The sequence below is a fragment of the Falco rusticolus genome, chromosome 5, assembly GCF_015220075.1.
Source record: "Falco rusticolus isolate bFalRus1 chromosome 5, bFalRus1.pri, whole genome shotgun sequence".
In the NCBI taxonomy this organism is placed as follows: Eukaryota; Metazoa; Chordata; class Aves; order Falconiformes; family Falconidae; genus Falco; species Falco rusticolus.
Genome location: NC_051191.1, coordinates 69,306,134 through 69,323,040, shown reverse-complemented (window position 1 = coordinate 69,323,040; position 16,907 = coordinate 69,306,134). Strand labels below are relative to the sequence as shown.

General features: G+C 40.7%; 1 protein-coding gene across 18 annotated transcripts in view; it reads left to right on the top strand.

The window, feature by feature from the left end:
* MICAL3 (microtubule associated monooxygenase, calponin and LIM domain containing 3) overlaps window positions 1-16,907 on the top strand; it is a 161,589-nt gene that overhangs the window by 126,945 nt on the left and 17,737 nt on the right. For 12 of the 18 annotated variants that reach the window (XM_037390521.1, XM_037390523.1, XM_037390524.1 and 9 more), the window contains 9 exons: window positions 418-546; window positions 921-1,012; window positions 2,524-4,396; window positions 5,316-5,410; window positions 7,205-7,252; window positions 9,101-9,151; window positions 10,988-11,095; window positions 11,840-11,933; window positions 16,495-16,545. In XM_037390521.1, the coding sequence (XP_037246418.1) occupies window positions 418-546; window positions 921-1,012; window positions 2,524-4,396; window positions 5,316-5,410; window positions 7,205-7,252; window positions 9,101-9,151; window positions 10,988-11,095; window positions 11,840-11,933; window positions 16,495-16,545 (2,541 nt within the window). The remainder of the gene's footprint in view (window positions 1-417; window positions 547-920; window positions 1,013-2,523; window positions 4,397-5,315; window positions 5,411-7,204; window positions 7,253-9,100; window positions 9,152-10,987; window positions 11,096-11,839; window positions 11,934-16,494; window positions 16,546-16,907) is intronic. The other 6 variants (XM_037390526.1, XM_037390532.1, XM_037390541.1 and 3 more) reach the window with 3 other exon arrangements.

The following is a 16,907-nucleotide window of genomic DNA, read 5'->3' as shown; positions in this document are numbered from 1 at the left end:
GTCCTCTTACCATCTTCTAACTAGAGGGCTTCATCTTGTGTCTGTATTCAATACTAATCCTGCTGAATAGCAGAAATAGAAGTAAATTTGTGACAAGTTCACAATATTATGCCATAAATCTTGCCTTGCTAGTGTAGAATGAACTGCATATGGGAGAAAACAATGGAAAATTTCCAGAAAACTGGTAAGGTACGACTTCAATTAGTAATTGAATAGTTCATCATTTACTGCTTAGGAATAAAAAAAAAAAAAAAGAGTGAATCGTTTAGATGTTCAGGTTACGAGGTTATGAAAGTGATTAGCACCATGTGAATAGGAAGAAAGGATTATGAAAGGTTTTTAAATAATAAACAGATGTCCTGATGGACTCATATCTAAGATCTCTTGGATTTTTTCCCTCACCTCATCCGTGATCAGATGACATCCCATCTGATGCAGAAGCGGAATTTCGTTTACATCAAAGTGGCATAGAAGAGCCAGAACTAAAAGTCTCTGAAGATGAAGATGATGAAGGAGCAGAAGGTGCTTCTTGCAGTGTGACAGAAGGTAATAGCTTTCCCATCAGTGTTTGAGTGATTGTAATTGCATTTGAGATAATCTATACATTTATGAGAGTTAAGAGAAGACAGTCTTGGATTTGAACCATCTTACTACTGTCAGTGGCAAGGTATGTGTTGCATTAACATTTTGAGAAGTATGTTCTGAATCTATTAATTACCGCTTCTCAAAGCATGAGAACCCGTCTAACTGCTTTTTCTTGTACCATTTTGGACATTTAAAAAATTCTGTCTGTGTTCCAGATGTCCAATCTAGAATTCATAACAAGTTGAGAAATTTGTTACTACTTGCTGTGTGTAACATTAAAAAAAGAGAATATTAGCAGTCTCATGTGTTTTTGGAAACATTTTTGCTTTTCCTAGATCCATGCAAGCCATCCATCCCTATCCAGTCATCTAGTGACAGTGTTCTTCCTCTGTCTCCAGTTGATAGCCCCAAAGCAAAACAAGCAGAGGTAAGAAAGGGAATCTTTGAAGTTTTCTACTTCCTACCTGTAGTTAAATGGAACAATTCGTTGGATAAACTAACAAGGACTGACAGCAGTGGGCTTCCCTCCTTTCTTGTCTCTAATTTGTGTTGATCTTGAAATCTGACTTAATTTAGACTTAAAAAATAATGTGCTATCTTTCTTTCCTATCTTCAGAGTGTAGTGGCTCTGTCAAAGTCACACAAATTCCCATCACAAAGCCCCAAAAAGAGTTACACCGGGTATTTTAATTTCAATGTGCAGTTAACAACATATATAAGTGTATGAGAGGAGCCATAAGCAAGGTGTTTCCTGTTTATCCTGGTTTGGCCCTTCTTTTCTGTACCAGAAGCAGATTCCGTGCAGTTGCAATTCAAAATTCTATTTGTATTTCTTAGTAGTAACCAAAGCAGTGCTTATTTATTCCAGAGTAACAACATAGTTCACCTTAAGGAAGCGAGACATGTCAATGATGTACTGCCATGTTGTCGCTTCTGGAGTCAGCATGGAGGCGTGCTGTGGTGTTTCCAGCAACTGGTGTGTCAGAGCAGGAAGTACATGACCCTTAAAATGTTCAAGGCAAATTTTTCCCTCCCAAGTATTTGTTTTTAAGGAATTGCTAGGAGATTAGACTTTATCTTAGAGAGTTTTGTCATAAACCAGTTTACTTTCACAATGGACACATTATGGGATAGGGCTGGTTTGCTGAAACCAGTTGCTGACAACATTCACTTCCTATTAAAATCAAGGAGGTCTTTTTCAGGACCGTTTAATGGTTCTGTTAGACGTAGTTACTATTTATATCAGGACAGTGCCTAAATGCAGTACTGAAGACCTGGGTGTTTAACATGTGTCATACAAGCACACGGATAGAGAGGTTCATGCTGTAATGGTCACGTGTCAAACCAAACTGTCTGCATTCAAAAGAAAGCTGGTGCAAAAGATGCCATTGGAGAATTGTTCTACTGAGTAATATGGCAGTCTGGATGTTGATGAAAACCAAGACCTCTCAGACCATTAAGGGGCAAGGGAATTGCAGCCTAATTTACTTTTAACAGTGGATGCACCCCTTGCTTTAAGAAGATATTACAGCAGATGCTAGCCAGCAGAAGGTGCTATATTGGTGAGAGTTGGAGAGACTTACATCAAATCTGTCTGAGATAAGGAACCACCACAATACACAGAGCTAGAGGTTTGGAGGGAAAGCAGGAAAAGATAGAAACAGATTTGTGGACTTTAGTCATTTTTCTTCCAAAAATTAAATTTGCTTTGTTGTCATCTACAAAGGATGGTTTTTACAATGGGGCAGAAAAATGAATTATACCTAATGAGAAATCCTAAGTGATGTTCCAGGCTCGTGAATGGGATGCCACGTGTGGGTTTTTTCATATTTTGATACTTAGATGGTTGCCCTACTGCTGACTTTGTTAAAAGAGAAGAAAAAATGGAATAGTATTCTAATGTGCCCAGTTAATATTTCCCTTTTTCAATTTTTGTAGGATATAAAAGTTCCCCTGGCTGAAGTACCCCGTGCAATAAAATCTCCAGAGGCACGCTTTTTTCCGGATCCTTTCCTTCTTGAAGAAGGACCAAAGGATGAAATTCCCAAAGACAGGAAAGTTAAGAGCCCTTTGGTGCCACCATCTCCAGTGTTATCCCAGCCAGTTGCATCACCAGAAGCCATTGCACCTACACCGCTAGCAGAGTCTCAACCAGCAGCACCAACGCTGGCTTCGTCCCCAACATCTGCTCAAATGCCTATCTGCTCCCAGCCTTTGCCTTCTGTGGAAACATCCATTCCATCCCCAGTGGAGCCTCCAGTATGTTTCCAACCTGTTCCAGCCTTAGCGTCAACTCCTTTAGCCAAACTAGTCCTTAGGGGCCAGGATAGTGAGGTGGAAAAACTGGGGAGCCCTACCACTGCAGAAGAAGCCCTAAAACGGAGTAACCTCGTAGAAGAGTTCTGGATGAAGAGTGCTGAAATCCGGAGGAGCTTAGGACTCACCCCAGTAGACAGAAACAAACGCTCAGAGACAAACTTTACTGTATCTGCCCTTGAGACAACTCCTCTGAAGACTTTTAATAATGAGAATATTTCAGGGGATGAAAGGATCCATCTTGTGAAACCCCAGCCTGCCCCAAGAAGACATGGACTGTCCAAGTTAGAAAATGAGCAGATTTCTCTGCTCACTCCAAAATCTCCATCAGAAAAAGAGCTAAAGAGTTCCAATGAAGTAAGGAGAGATGTATCCAGCAGTTCTGGACTTGGCCTTCAGGAGAGCTCGTCCAACATGAGAACTATGGCTAGCCAGAGCTTCAACACTTCTGATTCTACCATGCTCACTCCTCCGTCAAGTCCGCCACCACCACCTCCTCAGGATGAAGAACCAGCCACTTTGCGTAGAAAGAGGCATCAAGCAGTCTGGCAGAATGAGGTTGAAGTCAGATCACCTCCAACACCAGCATCAACACCTCCTGCTCCCACACGCCATGAGCCGACCTCTTCTGCCAAAGAGTCAGCCCGTTCCAAAAAAGACGATGTGCGGAAGTCTTTTGCAGAGAGTGTGGATGAGATTCCATTTGCTGATGATGTAGAAGACACATATGATGACAGGACAGAGGACTCCAGCCTTCATGAGAAGTTCTTTACACCTCCCACCAGTAGGCCAAGGCCAGAAAAAACATTTCTTTTGCCCTTGGTCAAAGAAAATGGTGGCCCACCCTCAATGGAAGGAGGGGTTAACCAAAAGAAGAGAGTGTTGCCTGAAATTTCTGCAGAGGCCAAGGAGCTTGCTGAAGAAAGAATGAGAGCCAGAGAGAAGTCTGTCAAGAGCCAAGCACTGCGTGATGCCATGGCTAAACAGTTGTGTAAGATGAAAGATATGGAGATGGCGGCGGCTGCTGCTGGGGCCACAAGGGCACGAAAGGCGTCTTCTATGCCCTTGAAGACCAAAGAGTTGTTTTATGACTCTCCAAAGCATCTAGCCTTGAAAATCACAGAGGGACCTACACAAAAGGATGATGCTGCTAGTGAGAAGTTCTCCACTCCTGCTGCTGATATGGCTGGACCTGAAGGGTCTGTCACCTCTTCAGAAGGCTCCAGTGGGAAGAGTAAGAAAAGAACTTCTCTTTTCTCCCCTCGTAAGAACAAAAAGGAGAAGAAATCCAAAAATGACAGCAGGCTTTCTGACAAATCTAGTGGTGGGACAGAGGAAGCAACGAAGCCTAGGTCGTTATGGAAGTCTGTTTTCTCTGGGTATAAGAAAGACAAGAAGAAAAAGGCTGATGACAAATCCTGCCCAAGTACTCCCTCAAGTAGTGCCACTGTGGATTCTGGCAAGCACAAAGCTTCTCCATTGATCACAGCTGCAGGTATAACAGAAACGTGCCTCTGCACCATGTGCTTTTCCTACAGCTAGGTGTCCTTGGGAGTGAGTTTGGGTTACTTTGCCATTCAGCTACTGGGCTGGATGACACTGCTCCCCAGTGTCAAATGGGCTGATCAGGATAAGTGCTAGCAACTGTTTGTGTATTGATAGAGTCATTTGATATGCCACTGAAAATAATAGATCCTTAAATAAAAACTTCACTCTCGGTATGTACAAGGCACATCTGTTTTGTGTCTTAGACTGGTTTGAGAAATAAGCACTGTTTGCTGGAATCAGTTGTTTGTGACATTTCATCTCTATTTTACATCTGGTCCTCATCTTTTCCTTGGGTGGTCTGTTCTCTTTCTTTCACCCTGGTTCCACGGATGCTGAAGACTGCAGAGATGCAGTTACTCGTGTGTTCTCAGTGGTCTGGCAGCTGCTGATCTATGAAGTGGGGATTCTGCAGCCTCATGTAAATCTCTCCCGTGCTGTCAGGTGCAGGCGAAGATGATTAATGGCAACTTACGATACAGTAAATAAGTTCACCTTCAATGATTGAAGTGAACATGTTACATTTCTGTGGCCTTGTACAAATAGCTAAAATGGTGCCAGCTGCTGTCATCCAAGTGCTGCATCTATCTTAAGAGCATTGATAAAGTACAAAGGGAGACCCATGACCATTATTTTTAACAGGATTTGCAGAAAGTGATGCTCTCTTAGAATGACACTTCTAACTAATATTGATCATTTTGTGGAGCGGTGCTTCCCTGATCACTCCAATCCCAGGCAAAGCAACTGAGACTGGCATAAAAGGACTAAGTATTTTTGGAGCTCAGTCAAACACAACTGACTTCTGAAATGTTTACAGGAAGAGTAGTTACCACTTCTCTAACTTTCCCTTTATATTCCTGGCTTTTCAGATTTGCAGCTCCGTCAACACCTGAGTTTCTCAGAGGACTCCGACCTCTCCAGTGATGATATTCTGGAACGCTCCTCCCAGAAATCCAAGCGAGAGGTAGGCAGATGGGAAATGCATTTTAGATGGAACTAGCAACACGCAAATCACAGGCTCAGAGAACCACATCAGAAACGTGTATGATTAGTTAATTTGTACTTACTGTTTCTTCTGTGGAACAGGCTTTCCTGTAATTTGGCTGACTGTTCTGCCTAAAATAAGTTGGTTTCACAATTGCAAGCTGCTCCCCACTGTTACTATATGAAGGATCTGTTGTGTCACTATGACATTACTTTACAACGCATATCACAGTCAGAACAGTGAATTTTGTCCATGTTACGAGCATGCCAGTGATCTACACAAAATAGACATTTAATGTCAGAAGAGTAAATTTCACAGGCTCTAATGTTACTGCAAAAAGATAAGTGAGATAGTTCTCACTTTTTGTAAGGTTCTGACCCTAGGATATTGTTTTACCAGCCTCTTTGATACATTGAAATGGTAGAATTCCTAGCAAACTACAGACAGGAATGTACTTCTGCATATATCATTAACATAGTCAAGATAGATCATCAGCTAACAGGTAAGCTACAGGCTGCAGTTTTGCTACTCATGCAAGTTTGCTTATGTTTTGTGGGGGAAGAGAATGTGCCCAGTCTGAATTAGTATCTTCTCTTTTTGGAGAAAAGATGAGCCATCAGCTCTTTCCCATTTTGACCCTGTTTTCTTTGAGGACTTAGAATCACATAATCATTTAGGTTGGAAAAGGCCTTTAAGATCATTGAGTCCATTGCCGAGTATTTCTGTATGTCTGTGTATGTAGATAACAACCGTGAAGCCAAAATACGTAGTAGTGAGCCCTATGAAATGCCAGTATATAGGGGTTGGTCTTGGCCTGGTGTTCTTGTTCCAGTGCGGTCTGGTGTGAACTCTTACTTATTCTGAAAGAGCTGTTTCTTGTTCCTGACCAACCTTCTGTAGCTAATGCTATAATGTCATATTGTAAGACATACCAACGGCTTTCTAGCTGACATAGTTTCACTTTAAGTGGTGCTTTAAGGAAATTACTGAGGAGAAAGAGACACCAGTGGGTGTCCATAAAAGCTCAGAGGGAAAAATAGATTCAGTTTACTTGCACATATTTGTATGTGGAAAATAAACAGTGAAAGCAAAGTGCCAAATTTAGTTGCTTTTAAACTAATTAAATTTTAGGATGGCATTATTAATGCAAAAATGAGTGAAAGATGTGAGGAACTGCACAATCATAGTAATGGGGAAGAGCCCTTCTTTCATTCCTAAGAATTTCCAGGCTCTGACAGACAAAATTTGCAAGGTTTGGAGGAGTAAGTAGATTTAACTGACCCTACAGAACACTAAAGCCTTTCTGGTACTGAAGAATGAAAAGTGTGTTCCCCCTGTCCCTTACTGGTGGTGCCTGGTTCAGATTGTTAAAAAAAAATCAAGAAGAGAAGAGCATCTGAGAGAGCAGTGTCACAGACCCAGTGGTCTGTGCCTTCTGTCTTAAACTTGTCACCCAGTGTGCACAAATCAGTCTCAAATGGCAGGATCTAGTTGATACTTGGCTCAGGTGGCAAAGCTGTGGAAGTACTGCAGATTGAAGTGTCATAGGAAGTGCTTTCTATATATAGATAGTAGAATGAATTAGAATAACTAAAGAATTTAAGGCTGGTGGAAGGACTTGATGAAATAAGTAGGAATTTTCTGTATTTACTTACTTCTCTCTTAATCTCTCTTTCTAGTTGATCTAGATCTCTTCTAAGAGGAAGATTATTTTGTTTTTATTTTATTCCCTTTTTTCTCTCCCCCTTCCATTCTTCCTTGCATGCACTCAAGGCGTTTCATGAGAAATTCTGCATTTTCCAAGAGATGCAAAAGAATGAGGTACCTGTGTCTAGCAGAGGACAGATTGCAATACAGGGGGTTCAGATAAGAGTTACAGAGTTATGGTTCTGCTTTGTAAGCTCCTTTAGGAGGAAGCAGGGCTTCAGTGAGGTCCATGCTTGCTTTCAAACTTCAGTATGCCTTGATGGTCACCTTTTTTTCCTGTGCTGAGCTACTTTGATTTAAAATGGATTCTGCAGGAAAAAAATCTCATCACTAAGCACTGGAGCAGGTATGTGACAATGGCAGATGCCTGGATCCTAATACTGAAAATACCTCACCAGCCCTGCCAAGGGTATGGTGATGGTGTTTCATTTTCTCCTGTTTACTGTTGCTGAAGTTACACGAAGAATTTCTTTGCTCAGCATCTGCCTATTTTCTAAAGAGTACTTTTGAAAATTAATTTCTTTAGAGGAAACAAATCTGAGAACTCCACTTACCTAGTTTTATTGCATCCTGTCCAAGGATGTAAAACGTACATGCAAACACTGCAATACCTTGCTATCAAAAGAAATGTAACTGAACTTTGAGACTGACAAAACTGGGTTTGTACTGATTTGGGGTGGGGTTATATTTTTTTAAGTTACAAACTGCCTTCTACTTGCTATGGGTAAGAGTTGACTTCCTGTGTGCCATAACTTTTACATGAACCCCTTCTCTAAACTGAAATTCTGCTTGTACTGCTTTTCTGGTAATTGTAGTGAGCTTGTTTCCCAGACAGCTTGCTCTGTTTAGCCTGTTCTTTGTCATCAGCAGTGAATTATTTCAGTGTTGTTGAATGTAATGTCTTTCAAGAGAAGCATCTTGTAAAGAATTTGTAATGTAAATGCCTCGTGGGTCTCCTGTTTATAGGTGTGTGTCATTGTGTGTTTGTCATTGTTCCTGTAGAATTGTGGTATTGTGATCAGATGTGTGTTTTACTACTGCAGGTAGCTTGCTTTTTACTGGAGTTTGCATACGTTGTGAAGTTTTCTATGGCTTTTCATTTGTGACTGTTTTTAGTTAATTGAATGTGAAAAAGCAAAATGCTGGCTGTTTGCCCAGAATGGCACAGTGCCATCTGTACTTCATGACACAAGGGAAATTTCCCTCTCTTACAAACACTAAGTGGTTTACTTGCCTTATTTTTGGGGACAGGGTAATGTAGAATGTCCTTGGGTAGAAAAGAAAGGGATTTACCCTCCTCCCCCTAATTTTAGCTCCTCAGGCTCTCTGTTGAGAGACAAGGAAATTCCGTTACTGCAGGACACAACCCGCTCTGAGCCCATCTGGTGTTTCTCCTGTCACAAACCAGTGAGGAAGACTTACAATGTTAGTTAAATACAAATGATAATTTATATGAAGTAGAGATAATTTAAAAGCATGAAATAAACATGACTCCTAGGAGAGGTTGTAAATCGGATAGTAAAATGGAGAGTTGTGTGGCAGAGTAATACATGGTTGGCTGAGCTGGTTCAGACCGAACAGGCCTCAGCATAAGCCGTTATTCCGAATCTTAAGCCAAAATTTTGTGTGTCCATGCACGCATACTTGCTCAGTGGTCATTAAAACCATAGACAGATATAAGCCAGATAATTCCTCTAGAAAAAGATGTTTCCAAGCTGACTGTATCTCAGGGAGACTGCCAAAGGTAATTGCCTTCAGGAGGGTGCTAGAAACTTGATTTTGCGGACACAAGTTCCATTGTGCTTCATCAGTCTGGGCCACGTTCAGCATTTGCACAAATTTGTTTCATGTAAAAACAGCTTTGTTTTATTACTGTGCATCTGTTTTCAATGTTGAACTGATTTTGCTTCATTTTGTACGTTTTTTTTTTATTTTTTTCCCTTTACCATTCCCCCTTTAAAGTCGATCTATGTACCACACGCCTTGGCATTCAAGAGATCATATTCGTCAAAGGTAGTGTCTCCATTCCCACTAGCTGGCCATTGTTGCATTGCATGCCCCTATATTAACCCATTGAATCCATAGCTACCCATCACATGTGCACTAACATCACAAACATTGACTCTGCATGCGTGAGATGTTAGCAGACACGGGCAGCAAATTCTTTGTAGGGTTGTCTACCAAAAATGCATTAAGCTCCAAATTGTCTGTCTGGTTAGAATGCATGCAGTTCTCAGTGCACAGCACTACACCACTGTACAGAGTGATACAGATGATCTTTGAGCTTCAGAACAAATTGGTTTTCAAGGCAATTAAATATGTGTGCGTATCGGGTTTTTTAATACTTAGAATATGAGTTCAAGTGAATCATCACACTTTAATCAATGTCCTTCAAAATTGTTGAGTTCACTGAAATCTTAATGAAACTCTGTATCAAGCTAAAATCAAGACAGAAGTTGCCTTTCTGTTTCAGGAATGAAATTATTATTGCCCTGTCTTCACAGTCACAACAGTATTATGTGGGATAGGAAAGTCACAGCCTCTATAACTTTACCTTCTGATTTGGGTATTGTTGTGGATTTTACGTTTTAAAAAAAGAAAGAAACAGTCGAGTGTTAAATTCTTGGAGCTTTAATGGTGATGCTTGTTAACCACATATCTGAGGGATTTTTAACAGAGCTGCAATCCTACCTTAAACTCTTTTCACTGAGAGCAGTGAACCAGAGGTAGATTAACCAATGTGACAGTGCAATAACTAGATAAGGCAAATTTCAGGGTGGTCGGTCTTAATATTTCGTCCTTAAAGTTGACTGTCCATGGGGAAGGTCTCTTTCCAGAAGTGGAAGACATCTGTTTACAGCTGTCCCTTAAAGCTTACATACATCTATGTGGGAAAAGAGTTCTTTTCTTCACTATAGTTCATTTAATGCAGAGTGAAGTTTCTCTGACGTTTTTAAGTCTATGAGAGGAAGCCCTCCTAGATTACAACACACCCAACTAGTATACCTGGTAAGATACTAAACCCCATTTCAGTAATGTTAAAAACATTTTTAAACTAGTGTCACCGAGAGAAAAGAAGAGGAAGTACCTTTCTATTTCAATAAACATAGCCTTTCTCCTTGTGGATGGCTTCTGGTGTTGTAATATTCTAATTCTAGAAAAGCTGGTGTTTGCTCTGTTTTACACCAGCCAGTTTTATGGAGTTGCTCTTGAGATGGGAAATCCCATCTCACACCAGAATGTCATTCTGCTTTCAAGTGTCTTTTTGCCTTCTTGATTCATAGAAAAGTTGCACAAATATACACAGTTAGTCATTACCAATTATACCAGTATAACTCCCAACTATGGATGTTCTTGCTTGAGAATAAAATAGTGAGATGGGAATATCAATACAACTACACTAGTCTATAATAATTTGTTAGCTTATACTGCTGTAACTGTTCATGTAGATGTACCTTTGCCCTCTTTTAAAATTAAATCAAGGTGACCCCTCTATATGGTACTCACGGATTTAACTAAATCCATTTGGCTAAATCTATTGAGAAACAGCATAAAAATTGATTTGATCTTTGGGAAGAGGTTTCATATAGCAGTGGAAGAATGGGGTGGGATGTTATATAAAATCACAGCTTTGCAGTTGGCGTATATGCTTCTTCACTCCTGATTTGACCCTGAAATTGTTGCTCACTGCACTGTGAACACCTTTGCCTACAGAAGCTTGACTTTTGACACAGCCATGACAAAGACAGAACACCTCCCTTCTGAGATTTTTGGAAGAAAAATGGTCCTCCCTCCTCCCATACCTCTGAGCATGCAAATAAAATCTGCTCCTGTTTTTCCTTCCTTCAGAGAGCCTACACAGAAGAGGAACTGAATGCCAAGCTGACCCGGCGAGTGCAGAAAGCTGCCCGTAGGCAAGCCAAGCAGGAAGAGCTAAAGAGGTTACACAGAGCTCAGGTAGTGTCTCACAGTCGTCTTGTCATGGCAGACAGTTAACTCTTGTGTGGAAGCACCATGATCCTGATATTCCTTTGAGTGTGTCGGAAGAGGATCCAGAGATGGAATTTCCCTCTAGTTTTACATGAGTGTCCCTGCTCCTACTCCCTCTTTCAGATTTCTTATAGACTGGGAAGAATGGCTGAAACCTATCATGATAGTTTTACAGTGAAGAAAAATGACCATAACACCTTTCTAGCTGGAGAGGAGTTGAAGCATCATGCGCTGAATGGAACAGTGGTAGTCAGATAATACCTGATGAAGCTGCACCTGTCATTGCTTTGTTAGATTATGCTGCTGAGTGAAGTGTTACCAAATTAACCTGTAATTACCAGAAAATCTGCTGGAAAACTGCTGGCATCATCTATAGATGATGGGATTTGTTTAAAACTCAAGGCAGGGGCTCAGCTGACTGAATAGCATCACCTTTCATTTCAGCGTTTAGGAAGGTGATTGGAGTTGCAGCAAATAAGTGAGTATCAAGGTGTTTGCAAAATGAAGAGATAGGGTGCAATGGGGTGGGGAGGATGTTGTCACTGGAGGGACTCTGATGCCAGCTTTAGAAGCAGTTAGCTTTTGGAGCAGTGTATTCTTGAATACAAATACTTGTTTTTGAAAAGGTTGATTTGACTGAAGTCACTTATGAGCGACTGCAGACAGCAGAATTGCTGTTGGTGAGGTTCTGCTCCATTCTTCTCTGAACAGATCATCCAGCGGCAGCTTGAACAAGTGGAAGAGAAGCAGAGGCAACTTGAGGAGAGAGGGGTTGCTGTGGAGAAGGCCCTCCGGGGAGAAGCAGGTATCCATCAGAACTTGGTTTGCTTTTTAATGTTTTATTACCAAGTGCTTGTGCAGTAGTCCATAGCTGCTTGGGTTTTAGAGGCAATTGGACCATTACAGCCTAGAGTCCAATGTGAATCCATTTTCCCTTTTCTACTATCTTTTTGTGGCCTTGTTTTTCCTGTGCTGCTTCTAATTCTGGGACTTCCCTGTTGGCAGAGACTCAGTTCACTTGCCTTTGCCTAAGGCTTAGGAGGTAATTCTCCAAGTATTAATAATGGCTGCCTGACTGTTTTGCATGTTACTGGATATTACAGCTAGAAAATTGCAGGGGTTACCTAGCTGCAATTCACATAAAGCTGTCACCATAAGAAAAACCTGTTTATACGTTATGGAAGTTATTGTGAAATTGTGTGTGCTTTCTCTATTGTGTTGGACTATCAAGGTAGTGCCCTTACAAGGGACCATCACAGAACATCCTCCTTACTGCACAGCCCAGCACACTGGCTACTTCTGACAAAATTGTGCAGAGCAGAAATGCACACGTGTACTCAAAAGTATCCATGTCAAGCTGTTAAAGGAATTTTATGTGTACTTTAAATTAAATCAGTATCATCTGATCTGGCAAGCATATGAGTGTAGGAGTACTTGGTTCAGATAATGATGGTAATAGTGTAATGATTTGAAAAGAAGAGTCCTCGATTGCAAGGAGTCAGATATCCAACAGGCAAATGCAGTGTGTGTGTACCTGACAGGTCCCGGATTATGTGCCTGATTACAAGGGCCGGAGATCAGAAATGGTAATATTGGAACAGGTGTTGGAAAAATGTTTTGGCTTGTTGCTTGGATTGAAGAGCCACCGCTATGTCTGTGAAGATGGAAGTGAAGCAGTGAAGGTTCACCAGAGGAAAAGTCTGTTGTGACTTCCTGGCCAAGTAGCAATTGGCGGGATTCAGTGTGTTTGACGCTTCATAAGGATGTGCCAAAGCAGCAGGACTGAGTGGTTACCAAAGCAAATAGGTACAGAAGTGTGGAGAACAATCTGGGACTTGAATAGTTTTGTGATCTGACTGGCTTTTTCACTGTGGGTTCAAAAAAACAGCCTTGTGCAAAAACTTTCTTTGCGGTGGTGCCTCCTTCCTTACGCTGTGTATTTCTGTGTTAGCCCCATTGTGTTCTCTGGCCCGCCAGTTACCACACTTACTAAAACCACCTCTCTTATTTCTAATTGTTCTTTTCCTTTTTCTTCTTTTAATCTGGAAGTCTGTCTTGATTACTCAGCTGCTAAATGACCTTTATGTAAGACATGTCAGCACAAGTGGGAAATCTTAGTAGCTGAGAGAACATTCTTCATGACAGAATGCTCTCTCATTGAAAAATGATAGAAGAATGCCTAAGAAATGTTCAGAGAGGGCAGAATGTGACCGAGAGTAAGAATTGCGATTTTATATGGAAGACTGCAGAATTAAACTCTTGTATAACTTCTCCCAAATGTTGTCCCAAAATGGAAGGAGTCTTAGATGAGCTTGTGTATTTGTGAATTTCCTAGCAGAATTACAGAATTGTAGGTCACTCTTTGCAAAATTAATCTCCTTTCTTCAGAAATTCTCTAGGGTATTTGCTCTTGCCATGTTTCTGTCGTCAGATCGTACATTATGGCTACAGAAGCTTAACTCTGTCATAAAGAATTCACCAGCCTCAACTCTTCCAGTTATTTCTGGGGATTAATAAGAAACACGTTCTGCCGGGGGGGCAAAGCATGTTCTAACCTGTGTTAGAACCTGACCGAAACACAAGATTATAAATTAATTCCATGCTTCGCCTCCTAGCCACTCTTGTGTGGACATTTTACATACGTTTGCAATAAAATGACTGAATTTCTACTTTTTAAAATCTGTGGCATCACATTCCATAAATACAATTAATTTCTGCCTCCAATAGCCATTAATTACTCAGGTGAACAGTATAATTTTCTTGTCATCTGCATTGCCTAAGATAGTGACCTAACAGTGACCATTGCATTCAGCAGGTACCATTGTGTAAAGGTGTGGAATCATGCTTTTGTCTCTGATCGATCTCTCCCCTAATGAAACCATGTGAACAAAAGTTTAAAAAGGGAAGTGCAGTATATAACCTTGTGTTGTCATCTGAAAAAAAAACCAAACTCTTTCCTTTTTATTATTAAGCCCGTACAAGGGGAAGAAATAGGGGAGGGTGGGAGATATGCCTCCTGTGCACGTACCCTGTCCATGTAAGTAGAAGGATTGCAGTGCTGGATCAAAGTAATGGCTGTCCCATAGACAGCGGCCAGTATTAACTGTTCAGGAGAACATACTAGGCTCTGTAATGAGTGGTTTATTTAGCTTCTCTCTCTGAAGGGAAAGACCAAGTCACTCACTGACTTAGGCATTTAAATACGAAGTTTTAGATAGTGTTAGTAGTAGTTTCCTAATACTAGATATTTGAAAATCCTGACAGAAGAAACAGAATTCTGTGTTTTGTGATGATTCTTTTCTTCTTCTATTGTAGAAAAAGATAGACAAGACCATTTGAACTACTTCTGTATGTCAGTTATCATCTTTTAGCGTGTTGCCTGTTAGTCATCTCTCCTGTCTGTGAAGAATTTCAAATTTTCCTTTTGTAGAGGTCTTTCATTAACTTTAATTCCTCTGATCCCTGACCTCTGGACCTCTTTGCATTTTTAGAAAAATGTATTTTTCAGTTGGACTGGTAATAACAAAACCAGTACTATCAGTAAGAATTTTTTTACTTAGAATAATTTTGTTTCAGTTTCCATCCATTTTGCATTATCCTTAATATGTTCTTGCCAAATGACTTGTACTGAGGAGACTGTTGATAAATTCTTCACAGTAATGCCCTGATGGTGTCTTCCTGAGAGGTGACAGCAGCAGGTACAGACAGACAGCTCAGTACTCTTTTCAAGAATTTCACTCATTATTTGAAAGTTGTCGAGTTGAAATATTTATATGATGATGCTAGCTATTCAACTCATCAGACTTGGAAACATTTTGGAGGTCATTGTCGACTTAATTTTGACAAAATAATTGCACCTTCTTGGCTACCTCCTTGTCTTTTCCTTTTTTAAATTGGCTCAGCGTCAAGCATGGCACAGTTGGTCTTTTGTTCTTCTAAAAGCTGAATGCTGAATCTAATGTTTAGTTTCTAATTCAGAAAATGATCTCACACCCTATGATTACTTAATTGCCTTAATATGTTTGCTGTGATTATCTTTGAAAATCTCAGCCTTTGATAGCTGCATTCATAGCAAGAATCAATGATTTGGAATGTAAGCTGTATTTCAAGTGATGATGTAAGCTCTATTTTGGGTGGCAAGTTTGTCATGTGCAGGTGGTCTAAGCTTTTGTCATCCTTTTTTTTTCCTTCCCCCCTCACCCCCTTTCTTTTGCATCATGGTATTTCACTGCAAAGGTAAAGTAGGATGATCTCAATGAAGAATTCTCCCATTTTTCTGCAGTGTCCCAAGAGATACCTTGAATGGTATTGCAATTAATGTAACAGTACTTTGTATTATAGTGCATTCGCCTGTTTGGACATGCTTATGGCTTTGATTTCCTGTGTGGATTTTTCATTTTTTTCAATTATTAATTTAAAAATATAGGATCATAGAATCATTAGGTTGGAAAAGACCTTTGAGATCATCAAATCAGAAATATCTGGAACTTCTGTTTTTTCTCCCTTGTCCTCCTTTAGCATATAGTTTGATAGTCATTTTTAAGAGCTGGGAAGATGGTCAATACTGAAAAATTTAAGAACCACCTCTTTACATCAAGTGAATCATATGTAGTGAGAAATAGTGCTCTCAGTACTCCCATCTGTCTCTTCCCCAAAGAAACGGGTGCTAGACTCGTGGTGTGCCTCTCTAGCAGCTGTGAACGTACATGTCCCTGTTCCACATACCTCCTGCTCAGGTTCTTCCCTGGCATAGATACTGCATTAGCAGAAACACATGTACCCGTCTTTCTACACTCAGGCGTTTGCCATTTGTGTCAGCCGTCAGTGCCTTCCACCCATGTGCTGTGCACACGCATCCTCCACTCACTCGCCTCCCGAGGAATCACCCTTGCACCTTTCCTGCAGCTGACCTAAGAAATTACGCTGTTTCCTTCTGACATATTGCTCAGTGTGACAGCAACAAGATTAGTTCTGCTTTTCTCAGCAAGAACAGGAGAGACATTAGTGTCAGGTACCGGTGCAGACTGAAATAGGTGAAGTGTCTCTGTGTAGACTTCTTGATTATTTTTTTCCCCTTGGAAGTCCTTGCCTGTCTGCTGGGAACTTTCTCCTCATCTTCCCAATATATATGTTTGTGATATATTTGTGTGTTTTTACATATATGTATATATACAGAGAAAGAGACATAATTTATATATATGTGTGTCTCTGTGTGTGCACGCGCGCCTATGTGTGTAGCTGCATGTTTCTTGTTTGCCTTTTGTTTTTGTTTCTGTCTATGTCTTTTTTTCAGACGTTGCTTTGATTGTGTGGGGCTAGGGTGGGTATCTGATTCAATAACTGTCTTCACCAATTCCTTGTTGTAGACTATTGGGGAGAGTCTTATTACAGTGACCTCATCGACTTGCATCTGGGTGGTATGTATGGCTGAACCTCCTGCTGACACTAACCCTGCTGACACTCCTCCCCACCCCTCCCTTCACCTACTTCTCCTATCCTTGGCTCACAAACAAGAAGAAACAGCCCTTGCACATGACTGGCTGTAGCAGAACCCCTTTTCCAGCTCAGGAAGAGGAGATCCTGGCATGCTCCACAAACCATGTGTGAGGCTCCCTCTTCTATTTTCCACAAGTGCTTATTATTTCAAAATTTACTTACTATTTTCACTCTAGCCACCTTCCCTGCTAGGAGTGGAAGGTCGTTCTGGTTTTTTGCTTCTTCTTTGCAAAGTCCAGCTCTACCACTGAAATCCTCTTTAGGAAAATATTTTGATGTGAAG